Raw genomic sequence first — 26,255 nt, forward strand, 5'->3', positions numbered from 1 at the left:
CTCAGCAATTAAAAAAAATGAACTGTTGATCATCTCAATAGCAAGAATAAATCTTACATTTATATCAAAATCAAAGGCAGGCAAAATTAAACTATGGTAGTAGGAGCCCTAACATGGCTTCCTATGAGATAGTGGGAACTGACTGCAAGGGCGCGCATGGAACCTTTCCAGGGTGTTGGAAATATTTTATATTTCGACTGGAGTGTTCATTACATGGGTGTATACATTTGTCAAAACTTATTAAATTGTGCATTTCGTTGTACATCAGTTTTTCACTTTGATTTAAAAAATTGGAAACATGGATGTCCTTGAAATTCCCTTTTCCATATTTTAATTGAAAAGCACCATTGCTTTCTGCACTGCTCTTGTGAAATTTTCATTATTTTTTTGTTGGACACTAACATCTGGGCTACATTTTCATAATTGTGGGGCATAAATGTGACTGCTTTTTGCTACTTGTATAGAAAGCCAAAGGCTAGTCCAGCTGTACTGTTTTAAAGCATATTTTATGTTTTCAGCAGGGCTGTATTTTAATTTATGGGTTTTATAAATTTTATACTTGTAGAAATGTCACATATTTGTCCACATAATCTTAGGTGTCAAGGGGAACCCCTGATATATTAATTTTTCATTGGCATTCAGCTTGTTGAACCTAATGTTTTATATCAAGCAGTGTTCTATGCCCTGGGAATACAGCAGTGAAGCAGACAGACAAGGAAGGACCCTGCCCTCAAAGACCTTATAGTCTAGTGTGGGAGGAAACACACAATAAAGATAATACACTAGAAACCTTTAGGGAGCACTGACTGCTATGAAGAAGATGAGACAGGAGAATGGGATTGCGAGGAACTGGAGGAGCTATTTCCAACTGGTTGTTCAGAGAAGGGCTTCCCAAGGAGCGACATTTGAGCTGAGACTGGAAAGCAGGAACAGTTTCATTCTATGATGGTATGGGGGAAAATTTTCTATAACTGTACTTTTATGGTTAGGCCAACCATAATCACATCCCCTGATTGTTTTCTCAGTACTTCATTTCAGAGTCCTTATATTTTTTCTTAATTACCCTTTTTTCGGTCTGTTTTGTTGTGACTTTATGGTTGTGAGAAAAGTTGACCTTTTAAGATTTTGGCTTTCATACTATTCTTAACTAATTTATTCTGTAGTGTTCACCCTTAGAAACAAACCATTAGTCTCCATAAATCTTCCCTTTGCACATATTTGACCATATAGTTTTAGAAAAGACAGTGTTAGCGTATGTAGAAGCAGAGATTGAATTTCTGTAGTTTTGACAACAGACTTCCTTTATCCCACTCCTCTAATGAACCACATTGTAAAATTCCTAAAAGTATTTGGGAGCCTTCATCTCAGAACTTTTATTGCATCAGCTCTGTGTAGATAAGCTTAGCTACCTTAGGATTCTTCTAACTGGAGCTATAATTTTTTTGTTGTTGTTGTTTCTAAGAGGGCATTTTTGGTAAACTTCCCATGAATTTTTAAAGAGTGAAGAATCAAGTTCATAAGCAAAAATAAGGAGTGTTTTATTCCCCCCTTATGTAGTAGTTACATGTTATTACTGTGATATTTTAAAATATCAGTTATATTTTGAGGACTTTGGTTCATGAATAGCAAGAATGAAAATATGTGATTTTGTAAAAGTTGTCCTTAAAGTTGACACTTTCTACAAGCTCAGGTGTATGTGTCATGTCACTCTGCCCTCCAGCCACGCTTCATTATGTCTAGGTGGGATGGACACTGAATTGCATGCCATATAATTAAAAAGGAAGAAGAAAATTGGTCCCCCAGATGTCTGCTTCTCAAACAGTTCCCATCATATCTGATCAGAAGTACGTGTAGAGTACATGGCTCATAATCTGTGTCGTTTTAGGAGCAAGACTGGGAGGCTTTGCTGAGCATCTCTCCAACTGTGGCTCAGTCCTAGTGCCCCAGAGCCCCTTCAGAGACTCAAAGTGTCTGGAAACCAACTCAGAGGTTTGCAGGACAGTGGCAACTAGAGTGTCTCTAAGTAGTACTTGTAAATGTGGTCGAAGTTCATCGTCTTTTAACAAAAATGTAGACTATAAGTGATTGTTTTCAATATCAGGAATTAAACGTATAAAAAGTTTGAAAATCATTTTAGGTTAATTAGCAAAATATTTCAGGTTTTGTTTATTTGCTTCTCTGCTATCGATCTTTTAAAAAAGTTAATTCAAGAGTGAGCTGTATTTCACTTTTAATTCTTGAAGTATGGACATAAGAGAAATTAATTTATTCTGAGCTAAGTATTTGCTCTGTTAAAAACAATTAGTTTATGTGGTTTCAATTTGCGTAACTTCTAGTATCTTTTATTTAGACAATTAACAGATTCAGAAAGCGTTTATTTCTGGAAAAGGCGACTAATAGGATAGGGGTGCTCATTACATCTCACTTCAGGGTATATGACCGCTTTTCTGCATAAAGCCTCTTTAACTAATGTGGCTTCAGTACAGATAGGCTGTGTGTGTACACATATATGTTTAATGACCACAGATCATGATTCTGGGCTGTTATTTTTTTTAACTTGGAACTTCTTTCCCAGAATTTGCTGCATGTACCTCTATACCCTGGCCTTCCTTCTTGAAGACCAAACTCAGAGGTTTGTGCTTTCAACTGACTGCTTTTGTTTTCATAGAATTTAAGTTTTTAGTTTTATACAGAATTTCTCTTCATCTAATTTTTTTGGTTAGGTAACTCATTGTGTGGTGTATACCCTTGCAGTCACTGAATTTGAAAATACAACTGGCATTCATCAAGCTCTTCAGAGGCAGGGATTCCATTAACATAACATTTCCAGCGTTGAGCATCTGCATTCCATAAAGCAGTAAAATAAGTGGGACAAGGAGCTTGCTCTGTTTACCTCCCAAAGTTTATTGATTCATGCCGCAGGTATTTACTTAGGCCTCTGCTCTGCTGGGTACTTCTTAGGCTTTGGGCACAAAGCAGTTGGAAGATTAGCAGGTCCTGCTGGCGCCAGTGGAGTCACAGGTGCAGGAGGCTTTAGGAATAGAGAGGCTCATTCAGTTCACCTCAAGTCATGGAGGATTTTTCTTGTAAGAATATTTCAGGATTACAGGTACACTTCTAGGTCTCCTGGGCGGAGAGGAATTAAGACCAATCTAGTGGACTATGTTTGTGAACTGAGGGGGTTTCTGGTTCAACAAGCATGAAAATCTTCATAGGACACAGGACTCTCAGTTTTCCACTGCAGTGGCATTTAGAAGAAAGTTGAAGCTATGTAAATAATTCTGCATTTTTATTGAAGATTCACTAAGATCTTAGGTTGTATCTCTAAACTGTTAGCAGTTTAGTGTATTTTTAAGTCATGTTTCATGTTTCTCCAGGAATATAATGCATTTCCTATATTTTTCCTTCTATATTATCCTGGTTGCTAGTACTGATTTTGTTTTTTTGTGTTTTGTGGGGGGAGGGTGTAAATACATTCACAGAACATTTATAGATAGGAAACTCTAAAGGTGAAAGCTTTATTTGACTTGTCACATTTTAAAACATTATCTATTAACTTTTTTTTTGTGAATTTGTACTGCTGCTTACTTTGTGTGTGTTAAAAATGGTAATGTTAAAATTGATAACAGTAGCTCACAATAAATAAACATCAATCTCTTACATTTGAATAGGAATATATACTTTAGAGGCACTTCCAAAAACATTTATATTTTACCTTCATAACCTACCTGCCTGAAAGAAGGAAGGCAGGTTTTTTCATAAGTTGAGAATTTAAGTTAAAGTTACCTGATTCATCCAAGGTTTCACAGAAGACAGTGGGGCCAGTAGTGGATGGAGCCTTAGCCTCCTGACTCCAGTTGGTACCCTACCCTGGCTCTCATCCTTGATCACCAGTGGTAGGGAATGTCAGGAGTGCCCTTCTTTACCTTCCTCTTGTTCCCTTCCCTCTACTGGGGCTCCCGAGAGAGAATACCAGGCATACCTCACCCAGACGTACATTGCTGTATATCTCCCTTGGTAGCTTAAACAAAAAATATAGAATAATTGTGAAGGTTACTATTAGCTTGCCAAAAGTTGGAAAAGAAATGTGTATTTCATCCCTGCAAGTAGACATGGAGGAATGTTGATATGAGGGATTGCATTTTTGGTAATTGTCAATACCCCCAGTTTACCTTGGCTACTGTGTACCACTTGTCTGGGGCAATAATCTTCTGAACTGCCTGGTCCAGTGTCCTGTTTACTATTGGGAAGTGAAAATCATAGTCATGTAACCTATCTACCCACAATTTAAACAATTGATATAATTTATAGCAAAAATAGGAGAAATAAAGCAATTTATAGGAAGTAAAACGTATATTGGTAGGTATGTACATCAATATGTACATAAGAAGGCATAATGTAGTCAGATTTTCCCACTTCCACGTGAACTCAGTAAGAATATGAAGTGGCATTGCAGCTGTGACATGATTTTTTGAAATGATGAATGTCTTTTATTAAAATTCCAAACAAAACAAAATACATGCCCCCCACCCCAAATTCCTTTAATTTATGTTGTAGTTGTGTTGTGGAAAATTTGATGTATATCAAAACTGTATAAAATAATGTTTACATAAAGCAGTGTTCGGATCTAGGCTCAGATGGTTACAAACTGACTTTTTTGCAACATGACTGTCCAGTTGGATATTTGAAAATAGAATAGGACAAAAATTGTGGGATTCAGGACAGTTTTTTGTTATACAGGACTGTCCTGTATGTCACATGCCAAGGATGTCTTCTAAATTATGGTGACAATGAAAAAATTGCCCCCACAAATTCAGAATATACCTTCTAGATGACAGTGCCACTTGTGTTGAAAATCTCTGCCTTAAACACTTCAGAAAGACACAGAAACTTAAGGGATCCCAAGAGATCAAAGATTTCCCAACATCTCAAACTGGAAGCTTGTAGTGCAGTGTCGTGCTCTAGAGAGGCTAGAGAGGCAGGAGGAGAAAGTCTATCCTCTTTTTTCCCCCAGGCTAAGTTATGTTTTTTGCCTTCATCTTGCCTTTATCAGGCTGGACGGTACTATCCTGCATCCCTGTGGTTGAAACTTTTTGCATCCCCTCCGTTGCGCGCCCTTGTAGCTTTCTGGGGAGGCTTTCTTTAGGCAGCTTCTGAAGGAAATGTGAAAAATTGGTTTGGAAGTATCTAAGAAAACTGATAGAAGTGTAAATATATGTAACATACAGCTTACCCAATTAAAGGCTTTTATGTACATAATTTGTGATTTTGCAAATATATGGCTAAATTATTTTTGTACATAAATTATGAGAATTTTATCTCTATTAATTTGGGGTATAAAATTTTGCTATAATTTTGCCTTGGACCTATAAACTGCAGTATTTTGATAATTGGGTTTGTTAATTATTTCACAAAGTTAATCTTTAATAACGATGGAAATCAATACAGAGGGATTTCAGGAATCAATAATTTTGCTTTCTGTTCTTTGTGAGACAGCATTTTGGTGATTGGTGTACATAAGTTTAGATTCTCCATCTTCTATAGGGTGGCTCTGTGGTGTAAAACAAATTAATCAATATCTCTGAGCCTTACTGTAACTTGTCTTTATCAGTAATATGGTGATGCTGATATTTAATAACCTGGTTGCAAGGACTTATGTAAAACACCTGATGCAGTTTTCTCCTAGAACTTACTTGTTACTGTGCATTCATATTTTTCATGCAGTATAGAATAGGGCTGATAAAAATTTTAAGTGTTTTTTACTTAACCTGTTTCCATAATGTAAACAATTTTTATTATTACTGTTTTGAAAATACTGAAGTTTTAAAAAGTATTACAATAGGCCCGTGACACTCTGCCACTAAATGTACTGTATAGTATTTGATGTGATTTCTGTACATAATACGGACAACAAGTTTACCTACTTCTCTCAAGAAACAAAGTTTTTAAAAACCTCTCTTGTTGACATAACTAAAACCAAAACCAAGAAGAAACAGCAGGGTGCGTTGAGTCTGGGGAGTGGGATCATGATAGGCTTAGAATTGAGTGGCACGCTCACACACACCAGCGTGAGAGTGCAGCCTTCAGTATATAGATTTGTATGCCTTGGACCTTTGGGTTATACAGAAATTGCAAAGGCACATAGCTTAAATTTGAGAATATTGAGGCTATATTGTCCTTCACCTAATAATGATTTCAGTATACATGGACATTTTAAATTTTGTTTCCTAATTTTTTTCATTGTAAAAATAATGCTGCTGAATAATTACATATACATTGCTTTTTTCTTTCTCTAATGGTATTTTGTTTTTAATTATTTATTGTTTTTTTTTCTTTTTTTAGAGAGGAAGGGGAGAGAGAGAGAAGCAGAAAAAGAGAGAGGGACATCAATTTGTTGTTGCACTTATTTATGCATTCATTTGTTGTTTCTTATATGTGCCCTGATTAGAGTTTGAACCTTCAACTTTGATGACGCTCTGTCCAGCTGAGCTACTGGGCCAGGGTCTAGTGGTAGTTCTTTGGGATAAATATATAAAAGTAAAAGTAGAATTACTCTATTAAAGGACACAGACCTTTTATGGCACTTGATGCAATTGCTGAATTATTTATAAAAATACTGTATAGATTTACCCTGTCTTTAGCTAAGTAGGCTCCGCTGTCTAGGGACTTTTTTATTTAAAGTGTTTGGAGGGTACTAATTTAACAAGTGTAGTGCTTTAATTTGTATTTTTTTGGGGACTAGTAATTTTAAACATTTACTTTTAATATATTTGTGGTATTTACTCTTGATTATTCACTTGTTTTTTAAGTATATTTTAGTGATTATGCTATTACAGCTGTCCCATTTTTTTCTCCTCTTTATCCCCCTCTGCCCTGCACCCACCCTCCCTTCCAGCATTCCCCTCCTTAGTTGATGCCCATAGGTCATACATGTAAGTTCTTTGGTTTCTTCCTCTCCTGTACTATTCTTACCCTCTCCCTGTCTATTATGTACCTACCAATTATGCTTCTTATTCCCTGTACCTTTTTCCCCCATTATCTTCCTACCTTTCCCCACTGCTAACCCTCTGTGTGATCTCCATTTCAGTGATTCTGTTCCTGTTCTAGTTCTTTGCTTAGTTTTTGTTTTTTACGTTCAGTTGTTGATAGTTGTGAGTTTGTTCGCATTTTATTGTTTATAGTTTCTGATCTTGTTCTTCTTAGGTAAGTCCCTAAGCACTTTAAAAGCCTATTTTAAAGTAGGAAGCACTTTATCTGCCCTTCCACTCTAAATGATAGCTTTGCTGGATAGAGTAATCTTGGCTATAGGTCCTTGCCTTTCATGACTTTGAATATTTCTTTCCAACCCCTTCTTGCCTGTAAGGTTTCTTTTGAGAAGTCAGCTGATAGTCTTATGGGAACTCCTTTGTAGGTAACTGTCTCCTTTTCTGTTGCTGCTTTTAAGATTCTGTCTTTATCTTTAATCTTGGGTAATGTAATTATGATGTGCTTTGGTGTGTGCTTCTTGGGTCCAATTTTTTTGGGACTTTCCGAGCTTCCTGGACTTGCATGTCTATTTCACATTTTTGGGAAGTTTTCTTTTGTTATTATTTCAAATGAGTTTTCAATTTCTTGCTCTTCCTCTTCTCCTGGCACCCTTATGATTCAGATGTTGCAGTGTTTAAAGTTGTCCTGGTGGTTCCTCAGCCTCTCCTCATGGTTTTGAATTCTTGTTTCTTCATTCTGTTCTGGTTGAATGGTTATTTCTTCCTTCTGCTCCAAATTGTTGATTTGACTGCCAGTTTCCTTCCCTTCAATGTTGGTTCCCTGTATGTTTTCCTTTATTTCCCTTTGCAAAATCTTCACTTCTTTATTTTGTGACCATACTCAATCATTTCTGTGAGCATCCTGATTACCAGTGTTTTGCTCTGCATAGAATAGGTTGTCTCTTTCCTTGTCACTTTGTTCTTTTTTTTTTTTTTAGAGTTTTGATCTGCTCTTTCCTTTGACCATATTTCTTTGACTTGGCCCACCTGTTATGTTGTAAGGGATGGAGTCTTAGTATTCAGCAGGGCGGGGCAACCCATTTCACTACCTTGTGGTGCTGTATGTGGGAAAGGGGTCAGAGAGGGAACTATGCCACTTGTTTGGCTCTTGCTTCTGCTTTCATTCACTTCCCCTGCTATCCACAAGTGGATTGTGCCCTTTTAGGTGCTGATTCCTGGGTGGGTGGGCTTGTGTGTGTTCTAGGACCATGTGGGCCTTTCCAGTGGACTCTCCTGTGAGACTGGGAGTTTCCCCTACCATTGCAATCCCCACCAGGTTTTACAGCCAGAGGTTTTGAGGCTTTATTTCCCCTACGCTGGAACCCTGGTTGTGCGGTCTGTCTGGCTCCCCCGTTGTTCCTCTTGGCTTCTCTGCACATGATTGTGGGATTGCCAGGTCAGCCAGCCACTGCCTCGCCCGCCCCATTCCAACAGCCAGCTGCAGCACCTTCTTGCATGTGCATCCTTTCTGCCCCACCTTCCCATCTCCGCCTCTCCTACCAGTCTGGATGAATGTTTCTTCTTTAACTTCTTGGTTGTTGGACTTCCATACTGATTTGTTTTCTGGCAGTTCTGGTTGTTTTTTGTTTTGAAATTGATTGTTACCCTTCTTTTGGTTTTGTGAGGCAGCAAAATGTATCTCCCTACATCTCCATCTTGGCCAGAACGCTATTTATTCACTTATTTTTCTTATATTTAACTTACAGGATCACTTAACAATTTAGGTTCTTTTCAGGACTGTGGCTAACTTAGATTCCTATCTAATCATATTATTTGCTTTTTTCTTTCTTCCAGCTCCTGTAATAAACCGATTCACAAGGCGTGCGTCAGGTAAGACTGACTTATGTTTTGGATTTTGCTTACTAATGGTGACATTTTTAAAATGATAGCAGTATTGGAGAAGAAAGTATGAATACAGTAGTTGCTATTGGGCAGTGTTTTCAACTGGTGTGCAGCAGCAGGCACATTGGCGTGCCACAAGAATTTTTAAAACATGCAATACCTGACCACTTTATCAGTGGCACTGACCTTTTTTCCCTTAGATTGTACAATAAAACAATGGCAATAGCCAACACAACAGTAGCAGTTCATTGTGAATGAATCAAAACTATACCTATATTTTTTATCACGTTGGCAAAATTGGTGTGCTACAGAATTTTAGTAGTTTATGTGTGCGATGAGATGAAAAAGGTTGAAAATTGCTGCTATAGAGTGATAATTTATTTGTCATTGTCCCAGGAAAACATAACCTCTGATATAATCAAGAATAGGAAGTAATTGGAAATGCTCTCTGATTGGCTAAACTTAAAATCACACTGTGCAGTGAGGTTAACATACCTTTTGAATGGATACTCTCACCCCAATTTATTTATTTCTGCTTTTGATTACTTATTATATGCATTGTTACCTGATTAATGAGCCACAGTTTAGAAGCAGTATTTAGAAGATTGGGTAAAGGACACTCTAGAAATAGTAGTAGATGAGAGGCTTTAATAAGGGACAGGAAAGCTTACCATAAGAACTTGCCATCATGGAGTCATTTAGAATTGGAGCAAATTACATTTGTCAATACCCTTGTGGTTATTTCTGTCTTCAGTATACCACAGTAACTTCGTACATATTCACAATGATTATGAGTGCTTGCATTAGGTTCACTACCTATATTGGGAGAAGTACAGGAAACAGTTGAAAGCATTTTTATCCAAAATGGTTTAAGTAAGATAAGATTGGTTATTGAAATGGATAAACTATTATTTGAAAAAGTCACCTCTTTGGAATACTTATTCTCTGAAGGTAGAGGACAAGTACAGTCTTATCATAGTTGGTTTGAGAAAATGATGCTTTTAACTATAATTAGAGGGGTTTTTTTGTTGAAAAACACAAGGTAAACATTTCAAACAGATCATCTTTGATATTTATGTAATGCAAATAAGTAATTTATTTCATAAAATTACCTTATTTCCACCTGTGCTCTATTACTAAAGGTGTTTTAAGGTTGGGTTTGTTTTTAGTTTGTCAGCTGTTACTGATAAAATTTACTCTTATTATATAGTGACCAGGTCTGTAAGGAAAAAAGACAAGGATTAGGAAAATGTGCTATATTGGGATGGTATTTATTTATTTTACCCTTCCAATTTTTAGTAATCTAAAGGCATATTTATTTTAAATGTTGAAAACAAAGAGTAAATTGTAATAATTTTTGTGGAATGAGAGATTATGTTTATGTTAGTAAGTCATCAGATTTTATCCCAAAGTACAGCTATTAGGAATGAACCATAATCTAGAATATAGTCTGTATGAGCAGTGATGGAAACAAAGGAGGAATGATAAGAGAGAATCAATAGTATATCTTGTTTTTATGATTTAAAATTCTTTCCAAAGGTACACCATTAAGAATCTTAGAGTAAATTATTTACTTTTCTGTCTCAAACTGTATGGTATGAGATTTATTTGTAGGCAAGTTTCATTAGTATTTATTGTACATTATACATATCATCAATTGATGGATTGGGGCTCTAGTTATGTAGGTTACTTTTTTTAAGAGAGGGAAAGAAAGGGAAAGAAACATCCATGCAAGAGAAACATCAGTTGATTGCCTCTCATACACACCCCGTCCGGGGACTGCACCTGCAACTCAGGCATTTGCCCACCTCCGGAGTGGAATTGACGACCTTTTGCTTTGTGGGATGATGGCCAACCAACTGAGCCACACCATTCAGGGCCGTAGGTTACTTTTGAAATATCATTCTTTGAGTTCCCCTTCTCCACTAAATCTGTGAGCAGGGCTTTGCTGAAAATGGAGAGAAGATGGATTGCCAGGAAAGAAATACACGTTAAGTGAAATACTGCACTTTATTCCTAGAATGACAGGACATAGGGAATGTCAGTGAATACAGTAAGAAGCAACTTGATTTAAAGAAAAATAGGAAAGTGATATCCAGTTCAAGAATCGTGTTATATAAAGCAATAAGCCTTGAAAGGAGTAACAATTGTTATTGGAACATTCTGAAACCATTATGAGAATGATTGTGACATTGAATATAGGACGGAAAAGAGAATTAATTTATAGAATGCCCCTGGTGAGTCAGGCACTAAGACTTTTATAAACATTGCTAAGCATTTTATATATACTGCTTAGGATTTTATATGCATTTTCAGTGTTTCAAGCAAGGCAAATAGGATTACATTTACTACTTTAAATAAAAACAGTGGTTTAAAAAAAACAGAATGGGATTGTCACAGGAAACCCCCCTGTGGGTCTTTTGTTCTATGGCACCAGATACTGTTACAGAAATAACACTCCCCTGTGCCCTGGGGGTCTTGTTACTTTGGGTTCTTTTTGCCTGCCACTGATAAGAACTGTGATTCTCAATGCCAGAGTTTGGTAAAAAGGAAAGGATTTATTTATTCAAAAGTTATACAGGTGTAGAGAGTAATGGTGGAATGTTGCGGTTAAATTTCAAAGTCTCTTTAAAACTCCCACAAACAAACACACGGTCCTGCCTCCCCTGGCCAAACCAGGGCCATCAGGGGTTCCGTAATTCAGGAAAAGAAATAGAAGTTCTTAACTTGGCGAGGCCCCACTTCTTAATCCAAAACTGCATCCTCATTGTGAGCCGAGAAATCTTTCTGCATCCTTTCAAAGTGTGTGGCCAGGAGACAGAGAGCTCCCCATAGCTGCTACATCTTGCTTTCCTGCTTTCTAAGCTGCATGGTCAAGGGAGCCCTCTTTCCACTCCCAAACCATGTGGTTAAGCCCCCTCTCTATTACCAAACAACATGGTAAAAAGCTCCCAATCTGCATGGTAATGCCCCTGCAGAGCTGCTGCACCTGGGTTTAAATCCCAGTGTGGATTTTTCCTCTGTATTCCCATTTCCAACTCCTCCCACACTGGGTTACACCTGCCAGTAGTCTGGTCTCTTCAGCCTTTCTCAGCTGCCTTTGTTAATCTGAGCAAGCATGGCCCCATCACATAGGAGCCGCCTCCAACCCACTTGAAGGGGCAGGAAGCCCCTCCTGCTGCATTGCATCATGGATTAGAGTCACGCCCATCTGCCTTGCTCCAAGCAGGCACAGCTTTTTAACATTATTAAAACACTGGCCAAAAAATCAAGATGGTGGAGGAGTGAGTGGAATTGACACTGACCTTCTCCCAGTACCAACCTGGAATTACAACTAAATTGTGGAGAAATCACTTGGAACAAACAACTGAACAATAGCGAGAGAGGAGCCTTATAACCTTGGAGACAAAAGAATCAGCTTAAGCACAACCTAACTGGTAAGGAGTGCAGTAGAGACACAAGAAGGTGGGCAGGGCGCCCACGGGCAGCAGCACCAGAAGCATATTAAAAGGGCCAGTGGATCCCCCTGAGAAGAGTGGGGTCTGAACCAAAAGTGGGAATCTCTGCCTACAGCACCAGAGTGCAGAAAGTACACAGAAAACAGCCAGCTGCAAAAAGTGGCAGGGTTGCTGTCCACCAGAGAGGCAGCTGGAGACACAAAGACCCGTTGAAAGGGCCTACACATAAATTTTATTTGCAGCCACTTACCCTTGACTCCCAAAAAGGCAGGGGCAGAGTGGGCTAGAGACACCTGAGGAGAGACTGGGGAAGGAGGATTTGGGGAGAGAACTGAGAGAGTAGCCAGTGGGAACTCGGTGCTCACTCATCCCCCATACGCAGCAGCCATCTTGCTCAGGCAGACACCACTCCCCCTGAGTGGTAGCAGCAGCAGAGGACCCAGAAGTCACTCCGCCAGGGGGTATTCCACCCCACCCTGTGCTATCTGAGCTGCCTGCTGAGTGCAGAGTGGCAGCCACAGATAGTAGATCCCTGGCTGAAGGGGGTGCACAGTGGTCTGGAGAGACTGGGGAGGTAGGCTTTGAGGAGAGAACGGAGAAAGTAGCCAGCAGGATCATAGTGCTGACTCCTCCCCCATACAGCAGCAGCGTGGGAGGACCCAATAACCCTGCCCCCAGGAGGGACTCCACCCCTGCCCTGAGCTGTCTAAGCCGGCCTGCTGAGTGCAGAGTGACTAGATTAACAGCTGAAGGAGGCAGCCACAAACAGTAGATTCCTGGAAGTCTCGAACAGGCTGCCTAAGGTCAGACAGGGACGACATCTGACATCATCAGAGGCAGATCCAGAAAGAAAGAACAGCAGTCTCCTGCCATAGAAGTTCACACCACAAAGTCAGGAAATCAAGACAGATCAACTTAAGATGCAGAAGCAAAAAAGAAGAATCTCACAAATAATGGGAAGACAAAGAAATACCCACTACTTGAAGGGAAAGGAAGAATCCCCAGAAAGAGAACTAAATGAAACAGAGGCAAGTAAGCTATCGAATATCGAGTTTCAAACAATGGTTCTAAGGAAGCTCAATGAGCTCAGTGAGCTCAGAGAGAATTACCAAAAACTACAGGGAAACTGTGAGGAACTTACTGCAAAATATATCAGCATGAAAAAGGACATAGAGATTATCAATAAGAGATAAGAGGAAATAAAGAATACAATTTCTAAATTGAATAACACAGTAGAAGGAATCAAAAGCAGGCTAGAATGAAGCAGAGGATTGAATCAGTGAGCTGGAGGATAAGGTAGAATAAAGCTCCCAGAAAGAGCAAGAGTTTCTTATTGTAAAAATTTGTCCTAAAACTTTTCCGGCAAAGAAGAATATAAAAGCAATCTTAAGACATCTTGAAGGGGAAACTATAGTTTCTTTGTTAATTTAATTTAGTGGCTAAAAATAATTTACTTTCAGGCTAGAGATATACATCAATTTATTTTCAAGTAGCATTTCCTGAAAATGAAAATAAATGTCTGCTTAATATAGATAGTCATGCTTGTTAATTAAAAATATTTCTTATGCTGTCATGTTCTAATGTACTTTTAGTTTAGAAAAACTTTTTCTCTTAGAAATAAACTAAAATTTTAATGTAAGACTTGTAATTTAGGAGAGGAAAGTAAGTTAGGTAAAATAAACCAGAAGTCTATATGATATGAAAGTTTTAAAAGAGTTATCTATTCTTACTACAACAATAATAAATGCTGTGCTTTTATATGTGTAAAACAACAATAAATATACTATGTCTAGTGCTAGGTATTCAATCACTATTGACTAAATGAAAAACAATGTTTTATTTTTATACTTCTGACTGAGTTTCCCAAATCTTTTGAGCTTTTGGCTTTTGATATTCATACTGCATCTATAAGAAATGAATATTTCAACCTGAATGATTCAAACAAAACATTTCTCCCTTTTATGCCTTTTCTTTTGTTGTGGTTCATGAAGATATGAGGAATGTTTATATTAAGAAAGTGTTTAACCAAAACATTCTTTGTTATCATTTTTGTACTTTTAATAACACTTTCTGCTAAATGCTTCTCGTGTTTTCAGTGGCTGCCCACAAAACTGTCAGTTTTTATATCTGTAAGTAAAAGAAACCATTTCACTCAGTATTTTCAAACAAAATTCCCAGCATTTTTTTTTTAATCCTCACCTGAGGAGGGAAGTAAGAAGGGAGGGAGAAAGAGAGCAACATCAATGTGACAGAGAAACATCGATTGGTTGCCTCCATATGTGCCCTGATTGAGGATCAAACTGGGAATTGAACCCACAACCTAGGTGTGTGCCCTGAATGGGGATCAAATTGGCAACCTTTTGGTTTATGGGATGATATTCCAACCGACTGAGCCACATTGGCTAGGGTCCAAATTCCTAGAATCTTAAGAGTTTGTAGAGGTTTCAGGATTTCTTAAGCAGTTTTCCACTTGGTACAGGAATGAAAGAAAACAAACAGATGGTCATTGGAAGAATACGATCTTGCCATATATATATAAGGTTGGATAAGTTGTCCAAAACGTGATTGAAACTGTTAGATACCTCCTGAAATCCAGGTAAAATGTACTTTTGGTATCTTCTTAACAACACTCTTTAACCTTAATTTTATTACTTATTATTATGTTTTAAAGATTTTAGTTGTTTATTTTTAGAGAGAGGGGAAAAGAGGGAGAAAGAGAAAGGAGTGTGGTTGCCTCTCATGCACCTCCTACTGGCGGCCTAGCCTGCAACCCAGGCATGTACCCTGACTGGGAATCCAACCAGTGGCTTTTTGATTCACAGGCCAGCATTTAATCCACTTAGCCACACAAGCCAGGGCTTTTATTTATATTTGTATTGAGATATAATTGGCATATAACATTCTATATGTTTTGGTGTACAATTTCTATATTGTAGTATGATTACCCATAATGTTATTTTAAATAGCATCCCATAATCCTATTTTTAAACAAAAAGAAATACTGCTTTTGCTCTTTTTTAAAAACTCATTTCCACTCTTAATAATGAACCCTTATCTGTGTCTTTTTAAATACACAGAAGTCACACAAAATCTATTAGAATTTTTATGTAATTAGCATTGCAAGTTTGGGCTTTAATTTTTATTATAGGTTATTGTGGGCTTTTTTGGAAATTCACTCTTTTTGGTGGAAAAACAGATATATACCACTTATTGTTGTAATTATTAAAAATTAGACCCTGGCTGGTGTGGCTCAGTGGGTTGAACGCTGGCCTGCGAACCAAAGGGTTGCTGGTTCAATTCCCAGTCAGGGCACATCCCTGGGTTGTGGGCCAGGTCCCCAGTAGGGGGCACACGAGAGAAAACCACACACACTCTCTCCCTTTCTCCCCCTGTTCCCCTCTGTCTAAAAAAATAAATAAAATCTTTAAAAATTAGCCCTGACTGGTATGGGTCGGTTGTTTGGGCACCATCTAGCAAACCAAAAGTTCACCAGTTTGATTCCCAGTCAGGGCACATGCCTAGGTTGTCGGCAAGGTCCCACTCAAACAAGCAAGAATTGATGTTTCCCTTGTACATTGATGTTTCTCTCCCCACCTTTCTCCCTCTTTTCCCTTCTCTCTAAAAATGAATAAAATCTTTTAAAAAATTACCTGTGGTGGTAGATATAGTAATTCAGTAAAACTCTGAAGAATAAAAATAAGCAAACAACAATCTTGTTTCATTGTTCATCTTGTATAACATGTGGGAAAGACCCTGGGCTCTGAAGTTACACAGACCAGACTTGAGTAAAACTATACATTTACTCTCTGAATTTGCATATAAGTTCTTTATCTTACTGAGTTTTACTTTACTTTCATTTTCTTGCAGTTTGGAATCATAACCAGCTACAGTCATACTTGTGGTGGTTAATTTAGATTGTTTTTATTAAACAGAATGCCTAGGCTCTCAAAAAAAAATATTAGTGGTTGTTCCCTAGAACATTTAAAACAAAAGAAAACAATAAAACCCTCAGCTCTGTGCTTTAGCTGCCATTAAAAAAAGGCTTAGAGTTAAAACACTATTTGATATCCATCCTTTAATATAGGCATCTCTTTTTATTATTTGCACTTTATGATTTTTAAAAGATTATATCTTTCTGGCCAACGTGGAGGCATAGGTAGATACACTTTGCCTCCTCACACAATCAAAAGAAGGACAACAAAAAATTAAAAAACAGAAAGCCGCCAGAACTGCCAGAAAATCAAACTGTATGGAAGTCCGACAACCAAAGAGTTAAAGAAGAAACATTCATCCAGACTGGTAGTAGGAGCAGAGATGGGCAGCTGGGATGGAGATGACATGTGGCAAGGCAGTGGCTACAGGACTGGGTGGTCCCACATTCGCTCATGGATAAACGAGGAGGAACAACTGGGTAGCAAGACAGACCATGCATCCCAGGGTTCCAGTGCAGGAAAAGAAAGCCTCAAAACCTCTAACTGTAAAAACCTGGGGGGGTTGCTGTGGTGGGAGAAACTCCCGGCCTTATGGGCATGTTCGTTGGAGAGACCCAGAGGGTCCTAGAATGTACATGCCCACCCACCCTGGAATAAGCACCAGAAGGGCCCAATTTGCTTGTGCATAGCGGGGGAAGTGACTGAAAGTGGGGCAAGAGCTGAGCAAGCAGCAGTTTCCTCTCTGACTCCTCCCCCACACACAGCGTCACAGCCCAGAGATGTGGGTTGCTCCACCCTGGTGAGTACCTTAGCTTCCATCCTTACAGCGTAACAGAAGTGCTGACACAAAGAAATATGGCCCAAATGAAAGAAAGGATCAAAACTCCAGAAAAAAATATGACTAAGTGGCAAGGAGATAGCCAACCTATCAGATCTAAAAGTTCAAAACACTGGTAATCAGGATGTTCATAGAAATGGTTGAGTATGGTCGCAAAATAGAGGAAAAAGTGAAGACTATGCAAAGTGAAATAAAGAAAAATACACAGGGAACCAGCTGTGAAGGGAAGGAAACTGGGACTCAAATCAACGATTTGGAGTAGAAGGAAGAAATAAACATTTAACCAGAATAGAATGAAGAAACAAGAATTCAAAAAAAAAAAAAAGAGAGGCTTAGGAACCTCTGGTTTAGGGACAACTTTAAACGTCCCAACATCCGAATCATAGGGGTGCCAGAAGGAGAAGAGGAAGAGCAAGAAATTGAAAACTTACTTGAAAAAATAATGAAGGAGAACTTCCCCAATCTGGCAAAGGAAAGAGACTTCCAGGAGATCCAGGAAGGTCAGAGTCCCAAAGAAATTAGACTGAAGAAAGCACACACCAAAGCACATCATAATTACATTACCCAAGATTAAAGGTAAGGAGAGAATCTTAAAAGCAGCAAGAGAAAAAGGGGTTCCCATAAGAGTATCAGCTGATTTCTCAATAGAAACCTTACAGGCAAGAAGGGGCTGGAAGGAAGTATTCAAATCATGAAAGGCAAGGACCTACAGCCAAGATTACTCTATCCAGCAAAGCTATCATTTAGAATGGAAGGACAGATAAAGTGCTTCCCAGACAAGGTAAGGTGAAAGAAGTTCATCATCACCAAGCCCTTATTATATGAAATGTTAAAAGGACCTAACTAAGACAAAGAAGATCAAAACTATGAACAGTAAAATGACAAATTCAAAACGATCAACAACTGAACCTAAAAACAAAACAAAAACCAAACTAGAACAGGAACAGAATCACAGAAATGGAGGTCACATGGAGGGCTATCACCGGGAAGGAAGAGGGAGAAGAAGGGGGAAAACAGGTGCAGGGAATAAGAAGCATTAACGGTATGTACAAAATAGAGAAGGGAAGGTTAAGAATAGTATAGGAAATGGAGTAGCCAAAGAACTTACATGTACAACGCATGGACATGAACTAAGGGGTGGGGGGAATGCTGGTGGGAGGGGGGTTGCAGAGTGGAAGGGGGAATAATACAGGAGAAAAATGGGAAAACTGTAATAACATAAATAATAAAATATATGAAAAAAGAGAAGATTATAATAGCTTTTCTACTTGAGTTTTTCCCCCTCTGAATGGGGGGTGGGGGGGGAAGGAATGTCAAGAAGTGTCCTGTTCATTTGGAGACATTGCCCTGTAGCATGAGGTCAGACCTCTCTCTGAATTTTTTTATCCCCAGGATTTTCTTTTGAAAAAGTCAAGCTTATAGGAAAGTATGAACTTTCAGTAAGTCATGAAACACCTTTATCTACATTTCCTATTTGTTAATGTTTTGCCACATTTGCATGCTATTTTCCCTCCTTTCTTACACATATATGCACTTTTTGTTTTTTCACTGAACCTTTTAGGAATCCTGACTCCATCATGAATATCTCCAAAAAACAAAGACATTCTTCTACATAATGTAACACATGGAGTTTAACCTTCATACAATGATGTTATCTAATATATAGTCTAGAGTTTGATTTCCTCTGTTGTCTTGATATGTTCTCTCTCCCTCTCTCTTTTCTTTAAAATTCAAGCTCATTCAAGGCCTTCATATTTTATTCTTTTTTAAAAAAAAGATTTTTATTCATTTTTAGAGAGAGGAGATGGGAGGGAGAAAAAGGGAGAGAAACATCAGTGTGTGGTTGCTTCTCGTGCGCCCCCTTCTGCTGACCTGGCCTGCAATCCAGCCGTGTGCCCTGACTGGGAATCAAACCAAAGACCCTTTGGTTCGCAGGCTGGCACTCAGTTCACTGAGCCACACCAGCCAGGGCTTAAGGCCTTTATATCGATTGCATTTAACTGTCATGGCTCTGCTTTTCTTGTCATAAATGGACTCTTTTTTTTTTTTGGAATCTTTTTTTTTAGAGTTCTGAAGGTTATCCTTAACAATGAACCAGTTCACTGTATTGCCTGTAGTGAATTCCAGGACTGCATGGGCACATCTACTGCCTGGTCACTGTGTCCCACTGATGTCCAGGAAATCTCCGTGTTGACATTTAGTGTTGCTTTCATGGACTACTGTGAGCATTACTTGTTTTAATGCGTAATTATTTATAATAGAAGTGAAAATGAAATGCCAAACTAAGAATTTGCTAATTTTCTTTTCTTATGTAGATAATTAACCACATCTACATTTTTATCCATAACATGAGCATTGAAATTTATAGTATAATTTTAGCAGAGCTGACATTTTACATTTTTTCCTAAACTAGCATTTAGCATAAACTAGCATAGTTCAGAGGTAAAATTAAGTTTTTAAATCTCATATTCCCACTGTGCAAAATGGTATTAAAAACTCAGTGAAATCACCCTAAACAGAAAATGATTAGCCCCCAAGAAAGTGGTGAAATAGCAGAGTTCAGATCTTGTCTTGAATCTGATTCAGGGAACATGTGCTTCCTTGATTCAGGGGACATATGCTTCCTTTTGTTTTGTTTTGGAAATATTTTGTAGCTGTGGCATTAGTTGTTTTTATTCCAAAGACATTTGATGAGATCTTTTAACCCCCACCCCCCACCAGTGATTTTGCCAGAGTTCATTCTCACATTGTCAAATATATTTTGCTAGTATGACTGTATTTACCTTTATATTTTGTTTTTGAAATGAGCATTTTCAAGCTTGGTAATTAATCACGGACATTAGGTAGATAATGCACACTGGAAGAATACTACTTTAATTAATTTACTGATTCATTCAGCAAACATTTACTCAGTCCCTGCTGTGTGCCAAGCGCAGTGCTGGGGGTGCAGGAACAGTCAGCTGCAGCCTTTGGGAAGTTCATAGGATAGCAGGGAAGCTGGCTGTGAGTCAGAGTGCGGTCAGTACCACAACATCCACAAGGAGAAAAGGGGAAGACGTTTAGTTCTTCCAGGATATGGCTCACAGGTGCCATTTGAGCTGGTCTTTTAGCTCATAACATGGGTTTGAAGAGGAAACTAAGGGGAAAATTTGTGCTTTACTACCAAAACCCAGCTATTTTTTTTATTATATAAAGTCCTTTTTTACAGTGTGCTGCTCTGCACTTTGCCTCTGCCATCAAGCACCTGTGGCATGGGGTAAGCAGATGCCATGGCCACGGTTAGCAGGGGCTTAAGGCCAGAAGTTATTTCTGCCTTTAACTTACCATTCTTTCAAAATGTGAGTGTCTCTCTTACCAAAGTGGGCAGCATGGGCTCTGGGTTGGAGTACTGCCTCTGCCACTCACATGTCCACTTATTAAAAGTAAATGTGTCTGTGTGTGCGCACGTGGCCTTAGTCACCTTTCTAATGCCCAGTCTTCTCACGAGATTATTGTAGTGATTAAACAGTAGACACTCCAGGAAAAAAACTTAACATAGTATTTTCTCCAGTTTGGTTTCAAAGTATCCACCTGTTGTCCATATGTGTTTCCTGCATAGGCAGGGAATTCCAGGAGCTCGGACTGGATGTTGAACTGGGTTGGAAGTAGCTCGTGGACTGCAAACCTTGACCTGAAGAATTTGTTAGAAAGATGGTACCCAGGGTGAGGCTGAAATCAAGAGTCAGTTCAGCTGAGGCCACAGGATGAAACCAGAGGTGCCGTCACTGGGCTGGGAGGTGAGAAGAGAGTGGAGGGTAGACCTAGAGAGGTTCTCTGAGATGCCAAAGCACAGCACCTGAGGCTCTTTGTTGGGCCTCTCTCTCAGATGGGATGGAAGTGGCTTCAGCTACTCCATGCACCTGTTAATGCTCTGCGCCCAGGCTGGTGTTAACATGGATTCTCCCGTGTGAATGGTTATAAATAAAATCAAAAGAATAGAGTAGGTGCTATGACCACTTGTCCCCAGCCTTTTCCCTCTCTTCCTTCATATTGTAGCAGTGCTCATTTACTGCTACTTCCTAAGCATACTGTGTTCTTAGCCGGCTGTGGGAATTAGATTCCAGTGGGGAGTGTTGAGTCTGGTTCTGTTTTGTTAGGCCCAAGAATGCAGAACTTTCTCAAGGCCAGTGAGAAATTCAGTTATCTCTTGAAATTAACTGCATTTTCTCCAAAGTTCTCTCAGTCCTCCAGGAAAGAGAGAGAGGAATACAATAGTAAAAATATGATTAACAGTGCATGGCTGGGCAGGGTGGGGTGTCTCCTTTTGCTCCTGTGACCTCAGATTCTTCACACCAGCAGAATCGGAGGGACTGTGTCATGGGAAGCCTCTGTAGCTCACTTAGCCCCTTGTGTGTCCTGGTTACTGGTCACTGCCTAAAAACAGACATGAGCAGACAGAATGGCTATTTGAACTTATCACAACCATCTCTACTTAGTATCAGAGTATAGGTCACTACTTCATAAATTCTGTGTGTGAAGGGTCAGTTTTTCCCCATAATCCATTGCAGATCAGTACTTTTGTAAAATGTAAAATTACCACAGCAAAATCAAATGGCTGTAATAGTTTCTAAACACTTCCACTCTCTGTACTTGCCTCAGTGTGGACTGCTGTGCTGGGGGTGACATGACCGTGGCATGCTCTGTTGGAAACATGAGAGTTCTCATAAAAAGCTTTTTATAAGGAAAAATCATGCATTTATCTAAAAGAACTGCATATTACAACAAAACCAGAAACCTTACTTTACCACTTTGGCCTTCTTTGATAACAGACTGTGGTGTGAACAGTGCTCCTCAGAGTGGTAGAATGGCGGTATTTGGCAACCGTGCTCCTGGTCCACGATGCACAGATTGCTACTTCTGCTGCCTGGCATGTGCCTGCTCCTACTGGGAACACGCCACAAACTTTGCTTGTCTAGCCTTGCTCCAGCTCACTGCCTCCCCTCCCCCAGTCATGTTCCTTCGCCCTCAGCATTATTTCTGTCTTTCTGGATGCCATCTGTATTGAGAGTACATACTCATGCTGCTGTTACTATTATACACCATTTGATATTGTAGTTTTTCATGTGTATCTTCCCCTCTACTGAACTGTGAGTATCATAATTGATGGGCAAAGGAAAAGGCTATTTCTGGAATAAGTCAAAGAAAAAATAGAATGCAAAAATAGAAGTGGGACTGCTGGAAGGATGGGGAGGTTTGGCCAGACATGTGTAATGACATTTACAGTTCTTTTTTTTAACTTAGTCTTTATTGTATTTTAATAAGGACCAGCTGTATATATAGTGACAGAGTGAGACTGCTAAAGTGGATGAAGTTTTATTGGCATGAAGAAAGCAAACTTGGACATTGAAGTCTTCTGTGATGATAGCAAAATTGGAGAGGAAAGAAAATTGAGTCAGGTAGCACTCAGGAGGGGTGCCAGAATGCTGCATATCGCATAGGAGGAGTACAGGTGTTTGCATGGGAGGGCCAAGGAGAGGTTTGCATGCCAGTGTGGGGAGCCATGAGAGTCCCTCGCTTGTGCAGGGAGCATATCCTTCTAAGAGAAGTGGTGTTTTTGGAGAAGAACCACGTTCCAGCTGAGGCAGAGAAATGTCAGAAATGTTTTATAAAAGCACTTAAGGGTATGGGGAAAGTGTTGGAAAGCGGGGTAGTAGTGGACAGGAGGAAGCCGCAGGTCAGCAATTCAATTGAGGAAATATTTATTGAGTGTAACCATTACTAAGCACTGTGCTAGGCACTGGATATGGCAGCAGCAAACGCTCCCTGCCCTCGAGATACTTACAGTCTAATGGGGGACCTGAAAGGAGTGTGGAGAAGACATTGGGGCAAAGGCAGTTGTCTGGAGGGTCTTGCATGTTGTGGATGATCAAGGATGACAGAGTAAAGAGGGCATGGTTGGTTCTAGGGTCTTCAGGTTCTAATTTGTTGACTACGAACACTTGTTTAACTTAGCTTTCTTTAGGGTTAACTCTGTCAGTTTCCCAATGAGAACATTATTTTAACCTTCCCCTATTTACCTTAAGTATAAACGGAGTGTGGTGTAGATATGAAGAGCTTGAATTTGGGCCATTGTTTCATTTATATATTAAATATTCAAATGAAAACCTACAGTGTGTTTGGCATTGGGCTGAGCCTGAGGCGAAAAGTGTCATTTAGGATCTTAGTTGCATCATTTATTAGCTTTGCAACTTGGGCAACTTACTCAGACTATCTTCTGTAAAACTGGGTGGTTGTAATTCATGAAGAGGATACAGGCATGGGGGGTGTGTGGGGCTGTGTGTGTGTGTGTGTTTTAAGTATAGTGCCAGACACAGTGAGTGCTAATACATCATCAGGCTCAATTTATCAAATATTTAAATAAAAGTGCCACAATATTAGTATCTGTTATTTTTTCTATAATTTATCCCACTTAATTTTTTTCCTGAGTTTATTTTTATTATTTTTAAGTATATTTTATTGATTATGGTATTACAGCTGTCCCATTTTCTTCTCCCCTGTATTCCCCTGCACACGCCCTCCCACCAGCATTCCCCCATCTTAGTTCATGTCAGTGGGTCGTACATGTAAGTTTTTTTGCGTCTTCATTTCCTATTCTATTCTTAACCTCCCCCTGTCTATTTTGAACCTACTATTTATGCTTCTTATTCCCTGTACCTGCTCTCCCCTTTCTCTCCCCTCCCCCTCCCTGGTGATAACCCTCCATGTGATCTCCATTTCTGTGATTCTGTTCCTGTTCCAGATGTTTGCTTAGTTTGTTTTTGTTTTTGTCTTTAGGTTCAGTTGTTGATAGTTGTGAATTAGTTGTCATTTTACTGTTCATAATTTTCATCTTCTTTTTCTTAGGTAAGTCCCTTTAACATTTCACGTACGGCTTGGTGGTGATGAACTCCTTTCACTTTACCTTGTCTGGGAAGCACTTTATCTTCCCTTCCATTCTAAATGACCACTTTGCTGGATAGAGTAATCTTGGGTGTAGGTCCTTTCTTTTCATGACTTTGAAAACTTCTTTCCAGCCCCTTCTTGTCTGCAAGGTTTCTTTTGAGCAATCACCTGATAGTCTTATGGGAACTCTTTTGTAGGTAACTGTCTCCTTTTCTCTTGCTGCTTTTAAGATTCTCTCTTTATCTTTAATGTTGGGTAATGTAATTATGATGTGCCTTGGTGTGTGCTTCTTTGGATCCAGCTTTTTTGGGACTCTCTGAGCTTCCCGGACTTCCTGGAAGTCTGTTTCCTTCACCAAATTGAGGAAGTTCTCTTTCATTATTTTTTCAAATAAGTTTTCAATGTCTTGCTCTTCCTCTCCTTCTAGCACCCCTATGATTCAGATGTTGGAACGTTTAAAGTTGTCCCAGAGATTCTTAAGCCTCTCCTCATTTTTTTTGAATTCTTGTTTCTTCATTTTGTTCCAGTTGAATGTTTATTTCTTCCTTCTGCTCTGAATCATTCATTTGAGTCCTAATTTCCTTCCCTTCACTGTTGGTCTCTGTGTATTTTTCTTTTTATCACTTTGCATAGTCTTCACTTTTTCCTCTATTTTGCAACCATACTCAACCATTTCTGTGAGCATCCTGATTACCAGTGTTTTGAACTCTGCATCTAATAGCTTGGCTATCTCTTCACCATTTAGTTATATTTTTTCTGGAATTTTGATCTGTTCTTTTCTTTGGGTCATATGTATTTCTTTTTCTTGGTGCTCCTGTTACATTGTAAGGGGCAGAGCCTTAGGCATTCTCCAGGGCGGGGCAACTCCTGTCTCTGCCTTGTGGTGCTGTACATGGCAGAGGGGTCAGAGAGGGAACAATGCCACTTGCTCAGCTCTCGGCCAGCTTAAAGTTACTTCCCCTGTTACTCACAAGCAAATTGGCCCCTTCTGGTGCTGATTCCCAGGTGGGTGGGTTTGTGGATGTTATAAGACCCTGTGGGTCTCTCCAGCAGACTCTCCTGTGAGGCTGGGAGTTTTTTCTGCTGCCACAATCCCCACAGGTTTTTTCAGCCAGAGGTTTTTAGGGTTTTTTTTTTCCTCTGCACTGGAACCTTGGGTTTATGGTCTGTCTGGCTCCTGGTTGTTCTTCCTGGCTTATCTGCATGTGAATATGGGACCTCCTGGTCCACCAGCTGCTGCCTCACCCATCCAGTCCTCCAGCTGCCACCTTACCGCGTGTCTTCTCTGACCTGGCTGCCCATTTCCACCCCTCCTTCCAGTCTGGATGAATCTTTCTTCTTGAAGTCCTTGGTTGTCAGACTTCCATACAGTTTGATTTTCTGGCAGTTCTGGTTGTTTTTTATTCTTAAACTTTTTGCTGTCCTTCTTTTGGCTGTGTGAGGAGGCAGAGTATATCTACCTATGCCTCCATCTCGGCTGGAAGTTAATGTTAACATTAAATGGCCAAGGTAGATAATTTTGTGTATCTGTGACAGTTAATTCTGTTACCCCAAATTTGGATTGATTAAACATTTTTAGGGGATTTTGTGAGATGGAACAGATTTCTTTGAAATGTAACATACTTTGGCTTTGTAGATAAAAACAAAAAAACAACTCCATTCTCCTCTAAATTATGTTATGTTTGTAGACAGTTATCTTGAAAATAAATTGATCTGCCTTTTAAATTTTAACCTTTAATTTTAAACAGGTGTTTTTAAATTTAGTTCCCACCCTCACCCCCTCCTTGCTCTTAATCAGATTGAACTGCCTGCTTTTTGGAGCTGGTAACTAGAGAATGTTCCTTTCACTGGGTTCTGAGAGCCCAACAATGTATTATATACTAGCTAATCATTTGATTATGTTTCTGATATTTAAAAAAATTAATAGCACAACTAAAATACAAAACAGTATATCCAGGTCTCCTTTTTCTTTAACCAGCACGAGCGGGTTTCACCTGCACCACCACCAGTGCCTTTTTCCTCCTGTCTTCAGTCTCGAGTTACTAAAACCAGAGAGCACTGATTTACATACGACAGTATAATCAAACTGTTGAAACATTAAAATATAGATTAATGGTGTATTATTTTCAGGATGGTAGAAAAGAGGAGCCTTTCATTTGAAAGACTAAAGACTAAAGAACTTAAATAATAGTGTTGTTAGATTTCTCTCAAGGAATTGAGAATATTTATTGCCCTCCAT

General features: G+C 39.1%; 1 protein-coding gene across 1 annotated transcript in view; it reads left to right on the forward strand.

Annotated features, from left to right (window-relative positions):
- Positions 1–26,255, forward strand: part of PRKAR2B (protein kinase cAMP-dependent type II regulatory subunit beta) — a 108,025-nt gene that overhangs the window by 19,499 nt on the left and 62,271 nt on the right. The window contains exon 2 of the mRNA XM_054564372.1: positions 8,820–8,855. Coding sequence (XP_054420347.1) covers positions 8,820–8,855 — 36 coding nt within the window. The remainder of the gene's footprint in view (positions 1–8,819; positions 8,856–26,255) is intronic.

The sequence above is a fragment of the Pteronotus mesoamericanus genome, unplaced genomic scaffold (genome assembly GCF_021234165.1).
Source record: "Pteronotus mesoamericanus isolate MK-2021 breed Mesoamerican mustached bat unplaced genomic scaffold, CSHL_Meso_final scaffold_85, whole genome shotgun sequence".
NCBI lineage: Eukaryota > Metazoa > Chordata > Mammalia > Chiroptera > Mormoopidae > Pteronotus > Pteronotus mesoamericanus.